Source organism: Mustelus asterias, chromosome 17 (genome assembly GCF_964213995.1).
Source record: "Mustelus asterias chromosome 17, sMusAst1.hap1.1, whole genome shotgun sequence".
Classification (NCBI taxonomy): Eukaryota; Metazoa; Chordata; class Chondrichthyes; order Carcharhiniformes; family Triakidae; genus Mustelus; species Mustelus asterias.
In genome coordinates, this window is record NC_135817.1 from 45842094 (window position 1) to 45868435 (window position 26342).

Sequence of the window (26342 nt, forward strand, 5' to 3'; positions counted from 1 at the left end):
TGGATGCTATTGGAATCAGGAAAGCATGTTACTCTATTAATCAATGGACTACTCATTTGGAAAATTGGAGTTGATTCTAAATTGTATGTTTTGACAATGCACTGACAAAAAATTCAGCTTTTATAGGTTCAATTGGTGTTTCAATCTAAAGTCAGTAGGTGTTTTTAGACATGCCTGGAGAAATAATGTTGTCTGTATCAAGTAATAATTCCTTGAATGGCTATATCTCCTACAGTTTTACAGTGAATAATTATATAGTACGAGTCGATCTTCCAGGTTGTTGCATGCAGTAGGTGGAGAATATGGTCTCACTCTTACTGACTTGATTCCTTCTCTTGACCTTTCCATTTCTGCGTTTGCACCTCAGCTGCTTTCCTGCTGTGCCTCATCTCTGTTTGCTTTGATCTCTTTTTTTTTTGTCTTTTCCCTTTGTGGTGTGGCAGGGAGAGGAGCCACTATCAACTGTAAGTTGCATTTAGGATGGGAGTTGTGAAGAAAATGTGGATCCTCTGTCACTACTCCTGCCCTTCTCCTTTGTCCAACACCCTCATGCCATGCCCTGTACTGTCAACTGTAGTTCAGTGTGTAGTAAATTTAGGTTACAATGATCTGGGTTCAAGACCTACTCCAGGACTTGAGCACGCCAAAAAAAAACTGGGCTCACATTCCAGTGCAGTACTGAGAGAGCACAGCACTGTCGGACAAGATGATAAACTGAGGCCCTTTCAGACGAGTTGTTAAACTGAGGCCCTGTCTATCCTCAAGTGGACATAAAAGATCCCATGACACTATTTCAAGAAGAGCAAGGAAGTTATCCCCAATGTACTTGCCAATATTTATCTAGTCATGAGCACAACAATGTGGAAATGGGCTGCACACACATTAGCTGCATGTTTCCTACACTATAACACTGACTCCATTTAAAAAAATAAGTTAATTGACTGTAAATCACTTTGAGCCACCAGTGATCATGAAATGCACAATATAAATGCAAGTCTTTTTTCTTTCTCCCCCGCACACATTCTGAAATAAATCCTGAATGCAGTTTTCTTTTTTTGTATTCATTTGTAGGACATAGGTGTTGCTGGCTGGGTCAGCATCTATTGCCCATCCCTAATTGCCCTAGAACTGAATGGCTTGCTAGGCCATTTCAGAGGGCAGTTGAGAATCAACCACATTGCTGTGGCTCTGGAGTCACATATAGGCCAGACCAGATAAGATCTCCTTCCCTCGAGGACATTAGTGAACCAGATGGGTTTTGTCAACAATCAACATTCATGGCCATCGGTAGATTCTTCATTCCAGACATTTTTTATTGAATTCAAATTCCACCATCTGTCATGGTAGGGTTTGAACCCAGGTCCCTAGAACATTAGCTGAGTTTTTGGATTAATAGTTTAGCAATAATACCACTAGGCCATCGCCTCCCCTAACATCCTCTTTCTGAGCATATCCCTCATTCTACCATTACTGTCTTTAAGATAGTGATAGATAGATTCTTGATCAATAAGGGGACCAAGGATTACAGGGAGAAGGCAGGAGAATGGGGATGAGAATCATATCAGCCATGATTGAATGGCAGAGCAGTCTTTATAGGCCGAATGGCCTAATTCTACTCCTATATCTTATGGTCTTATGGTCTACTGTTAAACCTAAGGACCAACCCTGATTCAATAAAGTGTGTGGGAGAGTATGCACTAGGCAAAATGAGATACCAACCTGATGAAGCCAGGACATAGGACTTAGGTGTGTACTCGACAGCTGAGGCAGCATTCGCTCGACACAGCAGAACTATCGCAGAATCAACCGATCAGTTCAAAGCTCAGCTGTCTTGCCAAGACTCCTTTGACAGCACCTTCCAAATCTGTGACCTCTGTCACTTAGAAAAATAAGGACAGCAGATGTATGGGAACACCACCAAGTTCCCCTCCAAATCAACAAATGAGCAACAAATCCCAACATTGCTGGTGACATTTGCAGCTGACACTTGCATCCTAACAATAATTTTTTTTCAAATTGGCATTTGATAAGGAATTTATGATCTGGAACACAGACTTCCTTGGCATCATTATTATTATTATTTTAGTTATGAGAAAGACTTGGATAGCATATATAACAGAGGATTACTACTTTCTTCTTGGCTTCATCATCTGCTCACTGACATTTACATTTTGTGAAAATTAACATCAAGGTGAAAGCTTACGAACATATGAATTAGGAGCAGGAGTGGGCCACATGGCCCCTCATGCCTGCTCCGCCATTCAGTAAGATCATGGCTGATCTGATTGTAACTTCAACCCCACATTCCTGCCTACCTCCAATAATGTTTCCCGTCACACTGCCCCCCTCCCACTTTGCTTATCAAGAATCTACCTACCTCCGCCTTAAAAATATTCAAAGACTCTGCTTCCAGCACCTTTTCAGGAAGAATGTTCTAGAGACTCATAACCCTCAGAGAAAAAAAATTCTCCTCATCTCTGTCTTAAGTGAGCGACCCTTTAATTTTAAACAGTGACTCCTAATTCTAGATTCTCTCACAAGATCAAACATCCTCCCCACATCCGCCCTGTCAAGACCCCTCAGGATCTTAAAGCTTGCCTTGTACGCTGAGGAGGCCATCTTAGCTGATTGGTTCAGCCTGCCAGTATAGGTCAGTGAAGCGGTTTTATGTTCTCTCTGTAACTTTGGTTTAAAGTCATTTAAAAGAAAGAATGACTTGTATTTATATAGCATCTTTCATGACCACAGTGCGTGCTAAAACACTTTACAGCTAATGAAGGACTTTGAAGGTGTTTTTATCTTTGTATTAAAGAAAATGCGACAGACAGTTTGTAAGCTCCCACAAATAGCAACCTGGTCATAGTCACATAATCTATTTTTATAATGTCCATTGAGAGATAAATATTGGTCAGAACACCATACATAATTCCCTCGCTGTTCTTCAGAATAATCACAGTAAGAAGTCTCACAACACCAGGTTAAAGTCCAACAGGTTTATTTGGTAGCAAATACCATAAGCTTTCGGAGCAATGCTCCTTCGTCAGATGGAGTGGTCTCTGTTCTCAAACAGGGCACAGACACAGAAATCAAATTACAGAATACTGATTAGAATGCAAATCTCTACAGCCAGCCTGTGTTAACCTGGTGTTGTGAGACTTCTTACTGTTCTTACCCCAGTCCAACGCCGGCATCTCCACTTCAGAATAATGCCATGGGATCTTTTATGTCTACCTGACGGAACATATAGGGCCTTAGCTTAGGACGTCCTCCTGTAACAGTCAGTGCAGTGTTCTCTCAGTATAGTACTGAAGTGTCAGCTTTGAGTTTTGTATTCAAATCCCATGGGAACTTGAACTCGGAAGCTTCTGACACAGAGACGAAGGTACAGGCCACCAACTACATTGTCACAGGCAATGCCTTAATGAAATTATTAATGTGCAAATTTGTTTGTACGCCCTACCTTAACATGAATTTGACAGCTATCAAATCTACCCTGTAATATAAATGGACAGTTTCTATGGCAACAAGATCCTTGATCATATGTTGGAGAAATTCTTCCTGATGCAGCCCTACAATATAATTACACCATTTAAAACATTACCAGTAATTACAAAGTTCATTTTATTAATGTTCTCTATTCCTGTGCTTTAACTTTGTTTTAGTATTGTATGATAATAATATCATTAAAGTTGCTTTACAGAAGAGTACGTTAAACCATAATGTAAAGGTTCAATGAACATTAATAGAGATTAATTAAACCAAATGATCTTTAATTGCATCGCTGCATATTTGAATCTTTTCATGTTACGACTTTACATAAATACACTTATGTCCACTGCTCGCTCAATTTTGGGGTGAAGCTTCTGCTTTACACACACTTAGTGACCCAGGCATTATTTGTGTTTGTGTGTTTTCTTCCTGAAATTGCTACCCAAACTTACTTGCACAACATAAAATCTGCACAATACTGTACCAGTGAAATCGGGCAGTGTTTTGGAAGACAAAGATTTTGTATTCAGCGGTGAAGAGATTGTTGTTGCCGTTGACCTTGGAGGAAGTTCCTCAGAAAAATGTAGACTTCATCTTGGCCAATGTTAATTTCATTCTGGCACCAGCTATGGGGGATCTCTGGCATCCAGCAACAGTGATCTCATCAAGCATGCTAAGCCACCAATTATATTGACGTATTCTCACAGACAGCAAACCAGGAAAAAACATGTAATTTTTATCTTTCACTTGTTATAATTTTATAGGAAGCAAATAAAGTTTGGGACATATACATGGCATTAAGGTAAAAGCTGAAATATTATAAACAAATTTTAAAAAAACAATCTATGGAATTATTATCACGGAATAAAGACAAATAAAATTTGTTTTTCAAACCAAGGAGATTACTCACCAGTACAAGGTACTATGCAATCAGAAACCCAGTCGCACCTCATTCAACAAGGCTTAACTTTTTCAAGGATGTTTACAATGAGAATAGAGCACAAAATGTGAACATTCATGTCAATTGCATGATTTCCAATTGATTTACATCTGTCAGGACTTCAACATTGCACCCTATAGAGGAGCAAGGAATTGCCAACAACTTCTGGATTTCTGAGTATAACAGTTCATGTGCAGATATGAGAAGTTGCTGATAGTTTCACAGGAGAATGGCAGCAAAGGCTGATAGCTTTGACATCATAATATCTGTGTAATCTGGACCATCTTTTTTGATTGAAGAATTATATCTTGATATATTTAAAAGTGATAACTTGGTGCAATTTTTTTGAAAAAATAAGCATTTTAATCACAGTGCCTCGACCACCACCTGAGTAACTGAAAATATATTTTTTAATTTAACTTAGTTATATTGGAGTACAATAGTATTTTTAAGTACATATTTTTTAAAAGAGTAATGCAAAAGCTTTGACTTTGATGGCCCACAAATAGGTTCCTTTAGCAGAAATTAGCATCAATAATTAAGGCATACTGGCATTGAAGGTGGGCATGATGTGGAGATGCCGGTGTTGGACTGGGGTAAACACAGTAAGAAGTCTGACAACACCAGGTTAAAGTCCAACAGGTTTATTTGGTAGCAAAAGCCACTAGTTTTCGGAACAGGCTGTTCCGAAAGCTAGTGGCTTTTGCTACCAAATAAACCTGTTGGACTTTAACCTGGTGTTGTTAGACTTCTTATTGAAGGTGGGGCCAGCTTCTGGTTTGATTTTTTTTTTAGGTTAAAGTATCATGAAAGCTTGGTTTATCCTGAATGTGATTATGCTTCAAATTCTGCCGACATTTGTGCTGGTTTGTCTGATTTTGAGCAAACTGCACCAAAAACCAATGCAGCTAGCGGAAACACCGGGGGACTTTTTAATTGAAATTTGATTCTATGGTCATCTGTTACTCTTTGGTAGTCTATCATCCAAGTAGCTATCACCTAAGCATTGATGCTGAGTACAAATAGTGTAGCTATCTATTGAGGATGTTTCAGTCCAGTATGGTCATGTCCTCACTTAGCATCCACGTATGTGCTTATTATTATTGTTACTTTATTAGTGTCGCAAGTAGGCTCACATTTACATTGCAGTGAAGTTACTGTGAAAACACCGTACCACACTATGCCACGCTCCAGGTTCGGGTACACTGAGGGAGAATTTATCATGGTCAATGCACCTACCCAGCACATCTTTCAGACTTGGAGGGAAGGAGGGAACCAGAGCACCTGGAGGAAACCCACGCAGACCGGGAGAGAACATGCAGACTCCGCACAGACAGTGACCCAAGCCGGGAATCGAACCCAGGACCCTGGCGCTGTGAGTCAGCAGTTCTAACCACTGTGCCACCGTGCCATCCATGCTTCCTGCAGAGCAATCAGGGACAGAAAATTCAATTGATTTCTCAGTCCCTACAGAATCCCTTTTTTTAAAAAAAGAAACAAACAATGGAAACAAAGTTAAAGATTTTTAAAAATTGGTTACATCATTATGTTGGGACTTTTGAAAAAGTGACAAAAGACAAAATTATGTTCTTTTCATTAATTTAAAATTAATTGCAACAAAGTAAAATTGTTATACTTAATTAATTTCCAAGTTAAACTAATTACAAACTTGGTTTGTTATCAAATGAATGAGGATTTTTTTAATGCCTATTGCATTCACATAGGTGGCTGAGATTAATGTTGGAGAATGGGACATTTTTGGGTTCCCATTAACCACTGGGAGATTAACCATAGTGCAGTTAAATGCAGAATAAAACTCCTTTAACTTTTTCTCAAGATTCTGCCTGAAATGTGAGTGAATAAAGAGGGTTGAGTGACTGTGAAATTCAGAATTACTCTTTGAAACAGAGACAATGATCAGGGATTTCCTTGAAGCTGTTTCCATTCCACCACCATTTCTTTGTGATGAAATTCCTTTTCCGTGCAAAGAGATTTTTACCCCACTTCCCGCGCACTTCTGGTGCTGGAACGAGAGCTTACTGAAGGAAATTTGGACCCCGACAGAATAAGTTAATTAGGTAGTTGAAGAAAAGAGAGATTAAAATGGAAGTTAAGACCATGGACAATGTGCAAAGTAGATTCACTGAAACGGTATTTGGGATGAAAGATTTAATTTTAACGGAGAGACAAGAGAAAGTGGGCATGGGGAGATTCCACAAAGCTGTTTCTATTTATTCATTCATCAGATGTGGGCATCACTGACTTTGCCAGCATTTATTGCCCTCGAGAAGGTGGTGGTGAGCCTTCTACTTGAATCACTGTAGTCCAAGTGGTGTTGGCACTATCACAGTGCTGCTAGGTAGGGCGTTCCAGTATTTTGACCCAGTGACAGTGAAGGAACAGCGGTATAGATTCAAAGGATGATTTGTGACTTGGAGGGGCAGATGCTGTTGTTCTGTAGATCCTGTAGATGATACACACTGTTGCCATTGTGTTGAATGTTGAAGATGGTGGATAAAGCACACTGCTTTATCCTGGATTGAGTGTTGTTGGAGCTGCACCAATCCAGGCAAGTGTGGAGTGTTCCATCACACTCCCGACTTGTGCCTGTTAAACAGTGAACAGGCTTTGGGGAGTCAGCAGGTGAGTTATTCTCTACAGAATTGCCAGCCTCTGACCTGCTCTTGTAGCCACAGTTTTTAATGTGGTTTGTCCAGTTCAGTTTCTGGTCAATGGTAACCCCCAGGACATTGATAGTAAGGGATTCAGTGATGGTAATGCCATTGAATGTCAAGGGAGATTAGTTAGATTCTCTCTTAGTTGGAGAAGGTCATTGCATGACACTTGTGTGCCACAAATATTACTTGCCACTTAGCAGCCCAAACCTGAATGTTGCCCAGCTTGTGCTGCATATGGACACAAATTGCTTCAGTATCTGAGGAGTCACAAATTGTTCTGAATGTTGTGCAATCATCAGTGAACATCCCTATTTCTGACCTGATAATGGAGTCAAGATCATTGATGAAGCAGTTGGTTGGGCCTAGGACACTACCCTGAGAAACTCCTGCAGTGGTATCCTGGAGCTGGGATAATTGACCTCCAAAGTCCACAACCATCTTTGTGCCAGATATGATTCCAACCAGCGGAGAGTTTACTCCCTGATTCCCATTAACTCCAGTGTTGCAAGGGCACTTGATGCTGCAGTCCATCAAATGCTGTCTTGATGTCAAGAGCAGTCATTTTCATTGCATCTCATGAGCTCAGCTCCTTTGTCCATGTTTGCTCCAAGGCTGTAATGAGGTCAGCATGAGTGAGCAGTTATTGCTGTATAAATTCCACATGATAACAGAGTAAATACCACCTTCCATCACTTTGCTGATGATCAAATGCGGAGTAATTAGCTGGTTTTGGTTTGTCTTGCAATTTTGGACAGAACATACCTGGGCAATTTTATACATTGCTGGGTAGATTCCAATGTTGTAGCTGTATTGGAACAGCTTGGCCAGGGGTGCAGCATGTTCTGGAGCACAAGTCTTCAGGACTATTGCCAGATAATTGTCAGGACGCATAGCCTTTAATGTATCCAGTGCCTTCAGTTGTTTCTTGATACCACATGGAGTGAATTGAATTGTTTAAAGACTGACATCTGTGATGCTGGGAGGATGCCAGGATAAATTATGCACTTTGCACTTCTAGCTGAAGATTGTTGCGAATGCTTCTTGTCTTTTGCACTGATGTCCTGGGCTCCCCCATCATTGAGCATCCAGATAGTTGTGGAGCCTACTCCACCTGTTAGTTGTTTAACTGTCCACACCATTCATGATAGATAACTATTCAAAGTTATACAATATTTTGATATAGTAGATCGGGAGAAACCATTTCCATGGACGGGAATCAGAGATTTAAGATAAATGTCAAAAATATCAGAGGTGATCCGATTTTTTTTACACAATGCATTGCTATGAACCCAACTTTCAAAAAGGAATTGGATAAATGATTGAAAATCAAGAATCTGTAAGGCCATGGGGGAAGACAAGGGGAATGGTCAATTGGATAGCTGTTTCACATGACTGATATAGGAACGCTGCACTGAATAAACTGCTTCTGTGCTGTACAATGATATTCTATTGAGGGAAATGGAAATAGAGTAGGCACATGGATTGGACTGCTGCTCATGTGAAAAATAAACACCAACATTTGTTGGGTTGACTGTCGTTTCCAGATTGCGTCCACTTAATTCTATGTAACAGTGCTATTTAGTGGTGAATAAGATGTACATTTGTGCTGCAGGCACCGGAATAGCTAGAAACAGAAATGAGACATTCCAAACTCATCTCTGATATCTATTGTACTTGCATGTTATGTAAACAAGCTCTAAAGGGGCCATGAATGGGAGTAAACATATTGTAGCACTTAAACTGTAGGAGCTCTTCCTATACTTTGTAATATCTAGAGAGTCTGGAATAAAAACAGCTTTTGTAGGAACACACCATCTGAAGTCCTATAAGTCATTGAGGTTGACAATGGGTTTGTGATACCAATATGCAATCCATGACGCAAATGTCCATCTTCATTCAGCATATAGCCATTATTCAGCTGGTAAATCTCTATCATCAGTGAGCCATTCACCATGTAGTGTGTAACACGAGATAACATGGGAGGGTGCACCTCGTACTGTCACGGGAAGTGAAATCAGCTCAACAAACTACTTCTTGATGAGAAAATCTTTGCCAGCAAGTGAATCTGATGCAGGTAGGTGTGACAATATGGATAGGCATTTAATTTTGATGGTTTAAATTTTAAAGTCAGACTGGTAAACTAATAAAGCCTATATTTTCATAAAATCATACAGTGCAGAAGAGGCTCTGCAGCCCATCAAATCTGCACCGACACATGAGAAACACCTGACCTCTCACTTAATCCCATTTACCAGCACTTGGCCCATAGCCTTGAATGTTATGACGTGCCAAGTGCTCATCCAGGTACTTTTTAAAAGATGTGAGGCCACTCACTTCTACCACCCTCCAAGACAGCGCTTTCCAGACCATCACCACCCTCTGGGTAAAAAGGTTTTTCTTCACATCCCCCCTAAACCTCCTGCCCCTCATCTTGAACCTTCGTCCCCTCGTGACTGACCCTTCAACTAAGATTTTAAATATAACCAAAGCTGCAAGAGGTTTTAGATATTATGAAAGTTAAATATTTATGATCAGCGTACAAAATGAAATCACGTCGCAACAGATATGCATGAAACTTCTTCACCACACTGATATTCCAATTTAGGTTTAAAAGTATTAAATACAGTGTGTGTAACTCCCTTCTAGTGATTAACTCAGAAGGTATCATACTGGGTAATGATATAAACTGTCATGCAATATCTCTACAAAGCCAGACTTCAATTCAGAAGCTGTGTGCTCCAAGAATTACACGTCATCAATCTAGTGCAGCGAGAGTGAGAGAATTAGCTATAGTGTACATCTGGTCATCTTCCCTAGGGAGCAAAATCGAAGGTGCGGATCAGGACTGTCAATCTGAGAAACTATACTTGGCAGGTGCCAGCCAAACCATGGCAGCACACTTATGTTCATTTTATCCAGCTGGAAACATGGTAACTCTGTTTTGATTTTTTTGAGGGAGGAAAATGATATGTATTGTACTTGCATATTGTGTAACTTGACAATAGAGCTCCTTAGGTCAGTGGAAGTCAGTAACTTGTGGCCAATACACTCCGGGATCATCTCTTATACCGTGCTGTATCTGGAGGGAATCTTTCAGAGAGCCGCAAGTAAAATCAACCAGTCATATCAACAGCACAAGCTTACATATTTATTGTATATAACAGTTTCACTTGGCACCTTGCTGGTAAGTAGACAACAAAGACTTTCATCTCATTGGGTTAACCAGATATGAACCACAGTCCTGAGACTGAAAGCACCGCACCTACTGTGCTGCACAAACTGGTCCCATGAAATTATTTTTGCTGCAATGATTTTTACAGGCTCCAACTGATTCTCAGTATGTTTTAATTATGGTTTTTGTGCAATGAGACCACCTTGTTAAATTAAACAGTTGAATTTCCACAGGACGTCTCAACTAAAAAAAAATGCATCAGAGTAATGTGGGGAGCGGCTTGGCAAAAGGAACACCTTCGCTTGTTTAGAATTTCTCTATTTGCATACAAACTTTTTCTCTTATGACGGAAGGGAATATGACCATCTTTACAAATCTTCCCTCAGGGGCCATTAAATGGAGAGGTGATAGCATGCTATTCATTATCTTAGTTACTTACTATTAAGAGCTCCCTAGTTACACTGAAGAAGAAAAGGCAGTGACAAGAGCATGCTGCCACCAGTCTGTCCTGTTGCAAACTAAACTTGCATAACTTTGCAATTCATTGCTAGTACAATCAGGCTTGCCTGTCATAAAAATCTGCATCTATCTAAGTACCTTCCACTTATTCATTGAATAATGGGTAACAAAACTGCAAATTAATCAGAGTATTGAAGACATGCACCATTTGTCAACAGTGTTTCTGTTGCTCTCTGAAACACTTTCAGAATCTTCTGCATTCCCATATATTTGCAAATTCAGGCTTCACACTTCAATATTATTATTGGTGCAATTTATAAGTGATTAAGAAGCAGGATTAATATCACGGAACATTGTTGTGTTTAGACTTGATGCTATCGATAACTAATTTGTTTCTCGTTACCTAACCAAATTGTCCAACTTACAGCTTTGTCATTGAATGTTCATGCAAAAAATCACTAGCCTAGCTCATATGAAACTCATATACAGCATATGAACAATGATAGTAGAAAAAGACCCTTTGGTCCACCCAAGACGTTCACACAATTGTAATACATATGCACACTCTCTAACCTACCTAAAAACCATGATATCACCTAACACAGGCAAAATAAAGAACAGATAAACACTCAGACCAAACTGGAGGAGGACTACCGAGGGGATTTCTCTCCAATTTCCTCTCCATGCCCAGGTGATCAAAGTGAATCCGGATCACTTTAGTCTTGAATTCCTTGAAGTACCTACCTTTTCTAAGAGGTAATCTCGGCCCCATCCAGAAACAGATCTCGCTCCCGCTTGAAGTAATTCAGTGAAACATAGAAGATAGGAGCAGGAGGAGGCCATTTGGCCCTTCAAGCCTGCTCCACCATTCATTATGATCATGGCTGATCATCCAACTCAGTAACCTAATCCTGCTTTCTCCCCATAACCTTTGATTCCACTCGCCCCAAGTGCTATACCCAGCCACCTCTTGAGTACATTCAATGTTTTGGCATCAACTACTTCCTGTGGTAATGAATTCCACAGGCTCGCCACTCTTTGGGTGAAGAAATGTCTCCTGACCTCCGTCCTAAATGGTCTATCCCAATTCCTCAGACTGTGACTCCTGGTTCTGGATTGCACCACCATCGAGAATATCCTCCCTGCATTTACCCTGTCTAGTCTGGTTAGAATTTTATAAGTCTCTATGAGATTCTCCCCTCATTCGTCTGAAATCCAGCGAAAACAATCCTAACCTGCTCAATCTCTCCTCATACATCAGTCCCGCCATCCCCAGAATCAGCCTGGTAAATGTTTGCTGCACTCCCTCGAGAGCAACAACATCCTTCCTCAGAAAAGGAGACCAAAACGGCACACAATACTCTAGGTGTGGCCTCACCAGTATAATTGCAACGACACATCTCTGCTCCTGTCCTCTCAACATCTCCTGAATTACCATCCATTGCACCATCCAGCACCCTGTTCCAAGAGCTCCATTATTCTCTGGGAAAGGAACCACCCCACCTATTTCTGGCTTTATGCAAGTTAAAATTGTCACCTTTGATCGGCTCCTCTGCAACCTATTAAATTGGAACAAATTGCCAATTCCAGCACAATCTATTCCCTTTGTCATTTTATAAACCTCGTTCAGATCACATACAGGTCTATAGCCATAAGAACTAGGAGCAGGAGTAGGCCATCTGGCCCCTCGAGCCTGCTCCGCCATTCAATAAGATCATGGCTGATCTTTTTGTAGGATCAGCTCCACTTACCCGCATGCTCACCATAACCCTTAATTCCTTTACTGTTCAAAGATTTATCTATCCTTGCCTTAAAAACGTTCAACAAGGTAGCCTCAACTGCTTCATTGGGCAGGGAATTCCACAGATTCACAACCCTTTGGGTGAAGAAGTTCCTCCTCCACTCAGTCCTATTTTGAGGTCATGCCCCCTAGTTCTAGTTTCACCTGCCAGTGGAAATTACTTCCCTGCTTCTATCTTATCTATTCCCTTCATAATCTTATATGTTTCTACAAGATCTCCCCTCATTCTTCTGAATACCAGTGAGTATAGTCTACTCAGTCTCTCCTCATAAGCCAACCCTCTCAACTCCGGAATCAACCTAGTGAATCTCCTCTGTACCCCTCCAGTGCCAGTAGATCCTTTCTCAAGTAAGGAGACCAAAACTGTACACAATACTCCAGGTGTGGCCTCACCAGCACCTTATACAAGTGCAACATAACCTCACTTTTTAAAAACTCCATCCTTCTAGCAATGAAGGACAAAATTCCATTTGCCTTCTGAATTACCTGTTGCGCCTGCAAACCAACTTTTTGCGACTCATGCACAAGGACACCCAGGTCCCTCTGCACAGCAGCATGCTGCAATTTTTTACCAGTCCATTTTGCTGTTATTGATACCAAAATGTATGATCTCACATTTATCAACATTGTACTCCATCTGCCCAGACCCTTGCCCACTCACTTCAACAATCTATATCCCTTTGCAGACTTTCAACATTCTCTGCACACTTTGCTCTGCCACTCATCTTAGTGTCATCTGCAAATTTTGACGCACTACACTTGGTCCCCAACTACAAATCATCGATGTAAATCGTAAACAATTGCAGTCCCAACACTGATCCCTGAGGCACATCACTAGCCACTGATCGCCAACCAGAAAAACACCCATTTACCCCCACTCTTTGTTTTCTGTTAGTTAACCAATCCTCTATCCATGCTAATACATTACCCATAACACCATGCACCTTTATCTTATGCAGCAGACTTTGGTGCGGCACCTTGTCAAATGCCTTCTGGAAATCCAGATACACCACATCTACAGGTCCACCGTGCATATAATATTCTGAAAGAATTCCACCAAATTAATTAAACATGACCTGTCCTTCATGAACCCATGCTGCTTCTTACCAATGGAACAATTTATATCCAGATGCCTCGTTATTTCTTCCTTGGATGGATTCAAGCATTTTCCCTACTACAGAAGTTAAGCTAACCGGCCTATGGTTACCCGCCTTTTGTCTACCTCCTTTTTTAAACAGTGGCGCCACATTTGCTGTTTTCCAATCTGCAGGAACCATCCCAGAGTCCAACGAATTTTGGGAAATTACCGCTAGTGCATTTGCTATTTCCCCCGCCATCTCTTTTAGTATCCTGGGATGTATTCCATCAGGACCAGGAGACTTGTCTATCTTTAGCCCCATTAGCTTGCCCAGCACCACCTCTTTAATGAGAATAGTTTCTAGGTTCTCACCTGCCATAGCCTTCCTGTCATCAATATTTGGCATGTTATTTGTGTCTTCCTCTGTGAAGACCGACACAAAATTCCTGTTCAATGCCTCAGCTATTTCCTCATTTCAGTTATTACAACCCCTCTTCTCATCCTTTAAAGAACCAATGTTTACTTTGGCCATTCTTTTTCGTTTTATTTATTTGTAGAGCTAGTTTACTCTCATAATCCATCTTACTTTTCTTTATAGCTTTTTTCGTGGCTTTCTTTTGACCTTTAAAGATTTCCCAATCCTCTAGTTTCCCACTAATCTTTTCCACTTTGTATGCATTTTCTTTCAATTTGATACTCTCCTTTATTTCCTTTGATATCCATGGCTGATTATCCCTTTTATTACAGTCCTTCCTTATCACTGGTATATACTTATGCTGAATCACTTTGAAAATCTTCCACTGTTCCTCAATTGTCCCACCATAAGGTTTTGCTCCCAGTCCAGCTTAGCCAACTCCTCCCTCATCCCATTATAGTTTCCTTTGTTTAAGCACAAGACACTGGTACTGTATTTCACCTTCTCCCGCTCCATCTGTATTTTAAATCAACCATACTGTAATCGCTCCTTCCGAGAGGATCCCTAACTGTGAGACCATAAATTATTCTTGTCTCATTACACAGGACCAGATCTAGGATAACTTGCTCCCTCGTAGGTTTCATTGCATAGTGTTCAAGGAAGCTATCGCGGATACATTCTATGAACTCCTCCTCAAGGCTGCCTTGACCGACCTGGTTTGACCAATCGACATGTAGATCAAAATCCCCCATGATAATTGCTGTACCAGTTTTACATGCAACAGTTATATCTTTGTTTATTTCTCGCCTCACCATGATATTATTTGGTGGCCTATAGACTACGCCTATTAGTGGCATTTTCTCCTTACTATTTCTAATTTCCACCTAAACGGATTCAACCTTGTTTTCCATAGAACCTATATCATATCTCACTACCGCACTGATGTCATCCTTAAATGTCAGAGCTACACCACCTCCCTCACCTTCCAAACAGTCTGATACCCCTGGATATTTAACTCCCAGTTGTGACCACCCTGCAACCATGTCTCTGTAATGGCCACTAAATCATACTCATTTGCGATAATTTGTGCCGTCAACTCATTTATCTTGTTTTGAACGTTACGAGCATTCAGATAAAGTGCCCTTATGTTCATTTTAGTACCTTCTTTTTGAATCTTAAGACCTCCATTAATAACATCTCCTGAATTCTCCTTCCTTTTAACTTTTTTCCTGATTTTTGATGTAGTTAAAACCTTCTCTCGACATGCTAACCTGCTGCTTTGCTTTCCCGTAGTTTTACTCTTTCCTTCCCCCGCAACTTGCTAGTTTAAAGTCCTTGTGAGAAAAGTAAAAAAGGAATATTTTTGACTGGTGAGGAAATGGGAAATGTTTGCATTCAGAGAGACCTGAGGGGCCTTGTACATACACAGAAAATTCACTTGGAGCTACATCATGTAATTAGTAAGGCAACTGGTATGTTAACTTTCACCCCAAGGGATTGGAGTGTAAAATTATACAGGGCATTGGTGAAGCCACTCATATGTGCCATTTTAATTGTCTTGCTAAGGGAAGGACAGGCTTACCCGAGACGGAGTGTAGCAAGCGCTCACTGGACTGATCCCTGGGGATTGTCCAGTGAGGAAAGATTGAGCCCATATTTTCTGGAGTTTAGTAGAATAAGTAGTGAACTCATTGAAACATAGAGAACATTCTTCACGGGCTTGATGGGATAAATATTGAGAAAATATTTCCCTGGGCTGGACAATGTAGAAGACAGGCTCATAATCTTTGAATAAGGGGTCACTCATTTACGACTGAGATGAGGAGACTTTTTTTTTCAGTCAAAGAGTTGTGAATCTTTTGAAGTCTCCACCCCTGGGAGCTCAGGATGCTCTGATGTTGAGCTTACTCAAGACAAAGGTAAATGGATAATTAAGGATTAAGGGAATGAAAGAATAATAGGTACGGGAACCCAGAGTTGAGGTAGGAGATTGGCTATGTTCATGCTGAATGGAAGAATAAGGCTGGCCTGTCTCAGCTCTTGCATTTTTATGTTTTTATGGATACTTCTCTGCAGTGTAGAGCCCCATTCCTTTTAATGCATCATTATAAATGCACACAATGAGCATATCTACCACCAGATTTTCAGATAGAGTAAGTCACAGAAAAACTTTTGTTAAAAGGAAACAATGAGATCGAATTTGTTGCTCTTGCTCCATCCATTGTCTATGCACAGTGGTATAGGAAGATGCACGTGCAAAGAGAATATGGCCGGAATTCTATGGCTGTTCACGCTAATAGTGTTTTCTGGTCCTGCCAATGGCATATCCCCACTGTAGGTTTTCTGGCAACATGGGGTACAGTCAATGAGAAATCCAAGAAACACACTATGGGGAAGCCAGAGAATTCTCCCTGTATCTCTCTGCATCCACATTGTCATTATTGTAAAGCCAATTCCACAAACACTTGGATTTTGTATTAGTTTGAGTTTCCTCTCGAGTGCAGATGCTTACATAAAATAGTCAATGGTGCACAAATAGAAGAAATGTAAATTGCATGGCGCCTGTTGCAACCCAACTTTGTGCTGAAAATTATTGTAAAGATGAAGCAAATTTATGGGTAATGTGAACATATGTTTATGTTCAGTTGAGATTCTATGAAATATTGTTCATTGCTAATTGAACCTAAAGTGTCTCCTGAATGATTAGGCATTGCTAATGATGGGTTATTATTTGTCACGTGTGCAAAATAATTGCTCATTCCTGCCCACTGTGCCTGGATGGCAAACCTAGCATGGAGCTGTTACGGAAAGTTCTTCCCTTTTGGTCACAACACATATTCACTTCTGTCCAAGACAGTTGTGTGGAGAAAATGGCCACAGAATCTTGAACCATGGTGTGCATAAAGGTATGCAACCTCCAAATACATCATTTTCAGAACTAGGTTATACAATTGACTTAAAAATATTTTATCACAAGCATCAGAGCTTGAATCCATTTAGATTAATGGGTTTAGGTATCCTCAGTGATAGTAAAATGCCTTGAGCAGAATGACTCTAGCTAACGTGCTGCAATAGCACAGTATGAAACCAATATCAAATTCTATTCTTATCAAGTTCATTCAGCAACTTCTTCAAAATAGGGGAGATGCTGGTGTAGTGATAATCATGTTAGGGAGACAATGATGTCGTGGTAATATCACTGGACAACTAATCCAGAGGCCCAGGCTAATTCTCTGAGGACATGGAGTCATATTCCACCATGGCAGCTGGTGGGATTTAAGTACAATTAATAAAAGGCTAGAATATAAAGCTAGTCTCAGAAATGGTGACTACGAAACTATCATCAATAGTTGTAAAATCCCATCTGATTCACTAATACCCTGCAGGGAAGGAAATCTGCCATCCTGAACTAGTCTGGCCAGCATGAGACTCCAGACCTACAGCAGCGCGGTTGACTCTTAACTCTGAAATGGCCTAGCAAGCCCTTCAGTACAAGGGCAATGAGGGACGAATGACAAATGCTGGCCTTGCCAGCAACACCCACAGGCTATTAAAGAATAAAGAAAAAAATAACTTGCGATAAAGAGTTCCTAACTGTAGATATGTTCTGAGGCACATTCAAGACGCTTTGAGGGAAATTTGCATTACATTTAACCTGTCATAGTTAATAGAGTTTGATGCTGTCACCGAGTATAAAGTGGAAAATAAAGCAGTCTGAAGCCTGGTCATTTCTCCTTGACAGGTACTCGTAGTGTAAGATAATGTCATTGTCATTCTGGAAATTACTTCAAACATAATACGTATGATCTAAAAATACTCTTGGAGTAAAATTAAAGCTTAAATCTATGCAAAAATAAAAACAGGAAATCTTCAGTTTTTCAGCATTTTACTTCTCCTCCTGGAGACTGAAATTCTTGCTTTCATTAATTTTAATGAAACAGTTATAAGACTTTAAAATATGATCCTGCTTTGTACTCGAGCTATATTTTTTTTGCCAGAAGTAACACAGGGAGGAATTCCATTCCTGAGCTGGTATTCAGTTTCACACCATGCGCACAGTTGACTTCCTAAAAATAATCCAAAGGTTGGATGACTCGATACATTTGATTAATTCTCAATTACTCTAATTTCAGAGCAGTTTTATGTAGATTTGATGTTAATTGAACAGAACTGTCATTAGCACATTTTAACTCAAATATTCAAAAAAATACACATTGTTAATGACCAAGATTTCCATTTTCAAAAAATAGTTGCGCTGATTTGAATACAAATAGCTCTCCCCCAGTGCTTTCAAACATGCGGTTATCTAGCATTTGAATTCACCCTAACACTGTATGGTGTGTTTTCCTAACTTCATCTGAACCATTCTGTAAATCATTTGGGACAGAGAAATTTTTTAATTCTTCATCTTTTTTACAAAAAAACTGCTTTTTGTTGGCGAATGAGAAATGTCAGGCCAAGATGAAGAAATCCCTTACTTGGACTGCACCACCCTCCTGGTCTCCAGTCAGGGCCTAGTGATGAGCAGTGTTATGAGGGAAAATTATTGGGAAGAAATATGTTTTAGTATATTATGCAAAATAAAAATAATGTTAATATTATGCTCTTTTGAATGTTTTCAGTTAGCATTGTAACCTCAGGCAATGTAATTGTAACAGCATCTACATTTTGATGAAGAAATATTACATTTGCGCACAATTGTACCCATGCCATTTAATTTCTGAGGGTAGAGTTTCTGCTTCTGGTGTAATCATGAAACTGGGCATAAACTTTAACCGCTGTTTTTCCCAAAGTGCATTATGGCTCAAATTTCTGTTCAAACTTATTCACAAAACCAAATATAAAAATTGTTCATGGATCAGCATAATAGAAAGTAATAGTACATTGATTTTCTTTTGCATTAAACAAATATTCTTTGATGTATTTAAGAATGGTAACCTGGTTCTGTTTCATTAAAGCTGAAAATGGGTTTATCACAAAAAATAAACATTTTAATGCATCATGTACTCCTCTCTGAATAACCTGATTTTAAATAACCTAAAAGAAACAGGGTGCCTGTTAGCTCAATTGGCTAGACAGTTAGTGCATGGATCAGATTAATGCCACCACCATGGGGTTTGATCCTTTTTTTGGCTCAGGTAGACTTGAGGTCTGCCTCCACATCCCACTGCAGTAAAAAAAATCACATCTCTGGTTCAAAGAACAAGGTAAGAGTTTTAACAACACCAGGTTAAAGTCCAACAGGTTTATTTGGTAGCAAATGCCATTAGCCTTCGGAGCGCTGCTCCTTCGTCAGATGGAGTGAATATCTGCTCTCAAACAGGGCATACAGAGACACAAAATCAAGTTACAGAATACTGACTAGAATGCGAATCTCTACAACCAGCCAGGTCTTAAAGATACAAACAATGTGAGTGGAGGGAGCATCAAGCACAGGTTAAAGAGATGTGTATTGTCTCCAGACAGAACAGCTAGTGAAATTCTGCAAGTCCAGGAGGCAAGCTGTGGGGGTTACTGATAGTGTGACATAAATCCAAGATCCCAGTTTAGCCCGTCCTCATGTGTGCAGAACTTGGCTATCAGTTTCTGCTCAGCGACTCTGCGCTGTCGTGTGTCGTGAAGGCCGCCTTGGAGAACGCTTACCCGACGATCAGAGGTTAAATGCCCGTGACCGCTGAAGTGCTCCCCCACAGGAAGAGAACAGTCTTGCCTGGTGATTGTCGAGCGGTGTTCATTCATCCGTTGTCGTAGCGTCGGCATGGTTGCCCCAATGTACCATGCCTCGGGACATCCTTTCCTGCAGCGTATCAGGTAGATAATGTTGGCCGAGTTGCAAGAGTAGGTACTATGTACCTGGTAGACGGTGTTCCCATGTGAGATGATGGCATCCGTGTCGATGATCCGGCACGTCTTGCAGAGATTGCTGTGGCAGGGTTGTGTGGTGTCGTGGTCACTGTTTTCCTGAAGGCTGGGTAGTTTGCTGCTGACAATGGTCTGTTTGAGGTTGTGCAGTTGTTTGAAGGCAAGAAGTGGGGGTGTGGGGATGGCCTTGGCGAGATGTTCGTCTTCATCAATGACATGTTGAAGGCTCCGGAGGAGATGCCGTAGCTTCTCCGCTCCGGGGAAGGCGATCCCCACACCCCCACTTCTTGCCTTCAAACAACCGCACAACCTCAAACAGACCATTGTCGGCAGCAAACTACCCAGCCTTCAGGAGAACAGTGACCACGACACCACACAACCCTGCCACAGCAACCTCTGCAAGACGTGCCAGATCATCGACACGGATGCCATCATCTCACGTGAGAGCACCGTCTACCAGGTACACGGTACCTACTCTTGCAACTCGGCCAACGTTGTCTACCTGATACGCTGCAGGAAAGGATGCCCCGAGGCATGGTACATTGGGGAAACCATGCAGACGCTACGACAACGGATGAATGAACACCGCTCGACAATCACCAGGCAAGACTGTTCTCTTCCTGTGGGGGAGCACTTCAGCGGTCACGGGCATTCAACCTCTGATCGTCGGGTAAGCGTTCTCCAAGGTGGCCTTCACGACACACGACAGCGCAGAATCGCTGAGCAGAAACTGATAGCCAAGTTCTGCACACATGAGGACGGCTTAAACCGGGATCTTGGATTTATGTCACACTATCAGTAACCCCCACAGCTTGCCTCCTGGACTTGCAGGCTGTCCTGTCTGGAGACAATACACATCTCTTTAACCTGTGCTTAATGCTCCCTCCACTCACATTGTCTGTATCTTTAAGACCTGGTTGGCTGTAGAGATTCGCATTCTAATCAGTATTCTGTAACTTGATTTTGTGTCTCTGTATGCCCTGTTTGAGAGCAGATATCCATTCCATCTGACGAAGGAGCAGCGCTCCGAAAGCTAATGGCATTTGCTACCAAATAAACCTGTTGGACTTTAACCTGGTGTTGTTAAAACTCTTACTGTGTTTACCCCAGTCTAACGCCAGCATCTCCACATCAAAGAACAAAGAACAGTACAGCACAGGAACAGGCCCTTCGGCCCTCCAAGCCTGCGCCGATCATGATGCCTGCGCCTGCCTAAACTAAAACTGTATGCAGTTACGGAGTCCATATCCTTCCATTCCCATCCTATTCATATATTCATCTAGATGCCCCTTAAATGTTGCTATCATACCTGCTCCCACCACCTCCCCAGGCAGCGCATTCCAGACATTCACCACCCGCCGTGTAAAAACACTTGCCTTGCACATCTCCTCTAAACTTTTCCCCATGCACCTTAAACCTATGTCCCCTAGTACTTGACTTTTCTACCCTCAGAAAGAGCATCTGACTATCTACTCTGTCCATGCCACTCATAACCTTGTAAACCTCTATCAGGTTGCCCCTTAACCTCCGTCATTCCAGTGAGAACAAAGGGAAAGGATTTTCTTTTCAATTTTTTTTAATTCAGTGAATAATTACCAAGGACCTGGCTTCTGGCAGGGAACTGGAGGAGAAAAAGAGAAAAAAAAGGATACAATGAACCATTTACTGGTGTCATGGTGTGCACTGGTCAGTTTATTTTAGTAAATTAAACATTGGAGTCTTACAAAAAAGAGGCAAAGTGTCGGGGTCTGACTGAAAACCAGCATGCTTCTCTCTGGAGAAACAGGCAGGTTTTCTCTGCAGATCATATGGCACTTTGTCAAAAAAAAACAGGGGGCCATGTTCCACACTGTCATTTTGAGGGGCGAGGCCTAAACACACCAGTAAAGCCAGCTGCACTGAGATTGGAGTGTCCCAATCAGACCAAGAAATAACCTCCCCCATCCCACCACACCATGTCTCAAGGACGCCCCCCCACCAACCCTCCCCAATCAACGCATGCACCTCCATCCCCTGCCCCCCCATGTTTAAAACCGGCATCTCTCCCCCTCCTGAGCCCACGATCAACACCGGTATCTCCCTCCCCACACCCCCAACAGTCATTGCTGGAATCTCCCACTCCCCCATCCCCCTACCCAACAGTCATCACTGACATCTCCCACTTTCTTCCCCTCCCCCTCCCCCTCCCCCTCCCCCTCCCCCTCCCCCTCCCACCACCACCACCAGCCCGAACCTGATTCAGTTGTTTGACCTGGTTACACTGATTTGACTCGGGGTGGCATTTTTCAAGCCTCCCCCCCACCCACTCCCACCGCGAGGATTGTCTGGTCTGATCAAAAGTCAATAGAGTTTTGATTTGGGCTGTCAAATCTCCCCCTGGGGTTCCCACCACCACAGTGTCAGAAAATTCCAACCGAGGTCAAATTAGCAGAAACTCTTGACTCAAATGGGATAGGATAGATAGGTGTTTGATGGCCGGCACAGCCACAATGGGCTGAAGGGCTTCTTTCTGTGTTGTAAGACTCTGAGATTTTATATTATGTCAGTTTTCCCCAATGTAAACCTATTACACTTATTACATAATGTTACCACCAATCTCCCAAAATACCTTTACTCTTTCATCCACCATTCATTTTCTCAGAACTGAAATTTCTAACTGTTCAAAAGGGTTTGCATAAAATTAAGATGATGTGGCTCATACTTGCATGATAAAATGTCTATATATTAAATTGTCTGCTATACCTTTATGCACTTTAATTAATGATTACTCAAAACCTTCAACCTCATTCAAGAGCCTTATCTCAGGCTTGATAGCTTTGTCCAGAGCTAGGGTTATGTCAGCTGAATTTAGATTGTACAGTATCAGGGTGAATTGTGTACCTGCATCACCAGTGGTCTGCTCAACTTGGTAGGATATCTTTACAGAGCTTCTAGCACTTTTTGATGAGGAACTTTTTTATTCAAAAACAACTTTGATAAACAAGGGGATAAATTTCAAGAAAAGGTAAAAAAGGAGGATATGTGTGCATGCGTGTATGCGTGCGTGTATGTTTGTGTGTGTGTGAATCATTTTTTTGTAAACTCTGGGAAGGTTTAATTCAGTATGTGACAGCAGAGAAAAGTTGAGGCAAGAGAACAGTAGCTGAGATCATAGTTCATTGGGGAACTATTTACTGCCCTGACAGCACGGAGCGCTTTTATGTCTTGTCAAACAAACTGATAGTGCACTGTACTTTAATGCAATAATGTAAAAGCAGAAACAAACTAATGAAGATAGACAAGCTTCCTGATGGTCCAACAGGGGCCAAGGTCAGATACTTTCTCATTTTCTTAGGCTCTCCTTTCTTTAAGGGTGCCTGATACAGTTTCTCCCCCAACCAATGCATCCAGTTACCAGCAACTCAGCAGCAATGCAACCATCCTTGCCTCCACGAATCTGACCAAATCCTGATCATTAGGATCTCATAAGCTTCATAATGTTTCAGATCCTATCCCGTTCCCAATACCCCTGGATCTCAGGCCCTGTTCAGTACTCCCATATCCCTCTCTAGCTTCTGAACACCGAAGTCCACACTCCGCACTCTCAGACCCCAGGATCCTGAGGACCAATTCCCCAACTTCCAGATTTAAGGCTCTAATGCCAGTACTCCCAGATTCTAAAGTGTTATGTCAGCTGCTGGAGCAGAGGACTTGGGGAGGGGTGAAGGATTCATGTGTGCAGCAGCAGTCCTGGCATACAAAGCAATTAGCATAATGGTTGAAACCAACTATTGCAACTTTGTACAATTGTCACTATGGTTCAGGTTAATTAGCATGTGATGATTTACCTTTAACATTTGTGTCTTTTGTTACTCTGTTAGCTTGCAGGCCCGGATTCTACAAAGCTTTTGCTGGAAACATCAAGTGCTCCAAATGTCCTCCACACAGCTTCACTCATGACGATGCCTCCAAAGTGTGTAAATGTGATAGCGGGTACTTCAGGGCGGAAATAGACCCACCAACCATGGCATGCACTAGTAAGTAATTACAACTATCTGATCTTGGTCTCTTATGCTACATGTCTGAGTTATTAAAATAGTTTTTAAAAAGTTTGTGTTGTGCCGCAAAAATGAAACAAAATATGAATTGTCATAGAATTCATGACAGGAAGCAACCACCAGCTGGCCTGGTGTTGGAATATTATGTGTAAAAAGAGATTTTAAATGTTGTGGGTGTGAACTTTATCAGAAAATATGTTAGCATCAGGCACTTTTTGAAATAGTACTGCACATATTTCCTACACACTAACATTAAAGAGACAAACAGCTTTTCTTTGATTATTCCAGTCAACCGTGAACTTGCAGAATATTTAAAATTAGCAAATATTCATATCAACTCTATGATCCACTGGCACAAAAAGAAATATTTCAGTCTGTGGTAGACCAAATAATTTAAAGCTTTGCTTAGTTTTGGGAATGGGGGCAGAGCAGAAAGATTTGTCGCATCTCACCCAGAAAACATAGAATAACTTAAGACATGAAGATTTGATTTGATTTGATTTATTATTGTCACATGTACTGGGATACAGTGAAAAGTATTGTTTCTTGCGCTATACAGACAAAGCACACCATTCATAAAGTACATAGGGGAAAAGGAAAATGTTGGGGTGTAGAATATAGTGTTGCAGCTACAGGTATGGTGAAGAGAAAGATCAGCTTAATATGTGAAAGGACCATTCAAAAGTCAGATGACAGCAGGGAAGAAGCTATTCTTGAGTCTGTCGGTATGTGTTTTCGGATTTTTGTATCTTTTTCCCGATGGAAGAAGGTGGAAGAGAGTATATCCGGGGTGCCTGGGGTATTTGATTATGCTGGCTGCTTTCCTGAGGCAGCAGGAAGTGAAAACGGAGTCAATGGATGGGCGGCTGGTTTGCGTAATGGACTGGACTATGTTCACAATCCTTTGTCGATAAGATTATAATGGTGCCCTTGGAACTGAGAAAAGGGGTGAAACAATATTTTGGGTACAGTTCAAGAAACCTTTACTCAGTATCTTGTTCATCCAGCAGAAGGTACTCTTCAGTTATAGGTAATGAAAGGAAACAAACCTTACTCCAACAGATAAGTCAAAGAAAAAGGTTTAATCAAGAAACTTCATTACTCCAACACTTGTGGCCTCACCCTGGGCCATTCCAAGCAATTCAACAATTCCCAACAGGTTCTTATTTCGACTGAGTCAGCTGATCATCACATCATTTTGTCATTAGTTACGTAGTTTATTGGGTCAGCTGACCCTTACAGCTTGTTACCATTGGTCACACTACAGCACATCCAATGTTATCATTGGTTACATTCTAACGTCTAACCTATGCATTGTCTTATTTGGGATTTTTGGATGCTGACACAAGGTTTTCAGGACAGAGCAGAGTTTCAGTTTTCACTACAAACTTCTAACTTAAACAATGTGAAAGATTAATCACCCTTTCCTCAGAAATAACAGCTTTAATGGCAGTCAGGTACTGCTGAGCCGCGAAAAGGAAGATTCATAAACAAGAACCGTGAATGCTGGAAACCTCAGCAGATCTGGCAACGTCTATAAGGAGAGAAAGCAGAGTTAACGTTTCTTTTGGCTCTTTGTCAGAACTAATGAAAAGAAGAATGTGTTAGATATTAAAGTGTAGCTGTGAAAGATTGCAATAAAATGTATTAACTTTAATAACAAAAGCCAGATGGCCTGGTGGGGAGGGAGGTGGGGGGAGTGTTTGCATTGAGGCAATACATGTATGGGACATTTAAAAAAGGGTGGTTTAAGATAGAGGAGAAATGCCACAATTTAAAGCTGCTGAACTCAACATTCGAGTCCTGAGGGCTGCAACATATCCAACTGGAAGATGAGATGCTGCTCCTCCAGCTTTGATGTGGAGATGCCGGCGTTGGACTGGGGTAAACACAGTAAGAAGTTTAACAACACCAGGTTAAAGTCCAACAGGTTTATTTGGTAGCAAAAGCCACACAAGCTTTCGAGGCTCTAAGCCCCTTCTTCAGGTATAGCCAGGCTTCACTGAGACATTGCAGCAGGCCAAGGATGGACATGTGAGCATGAGAGCAAGGTGCTGAGTTAAAACGGCAGGAAGGTTGGGGTCATGCTTGCAGACTGAGCAAAGCAGCCACCTAGTCTACATTTAATTCCTCCAATGTAAAGGAGACCACATTGGGAGCAGCAAATACAATAGATCAAATTGAAAGAAGTGCAAGTCAAATACTGCTTAACCTGAAAGGAATGTTTAGGGCCTTGAATGGTGAGGAGGTAAAGGAGCAACTGCTGCAATAGCAAGGGAATGTTCTGGGGGAAGGGGATGTGGAGTTGGGTTGATGCACTGGAAAGTATTAACGCAACCATCAAAGTTTCCCGATGAGTTCAGAAAAAATTATTTGCGCCTCTTCTATTAACAGCATAACATTCTCAACAT

At 41.3% G+C, this 26342-nt stretch overlaps 1 protein-coding gene across 2 annotated transcripts in view; it reads left to right on the top strand.

Annotated features, from left to right (window-relative positions):
- epha6 (eph receptor A6) overlaps window positions 1–26342 on the top strand; it is a 647719-nt gene that overhangs the window by 310538 nt on the left and 310839 nt on the right. For both annotated transcript variants that reach the window (XM_078232548.1, XM_078232549.1), the window contains one exon: window positions 23755–23910. In XM_078232548.1, coding sequence (XP_078088674.1) covers window positions 23755–23910 — 156 coding nt within the window. The remainder of the gene's footprint in view (window positions 1–23754; window positions 23911–26342) is intronic.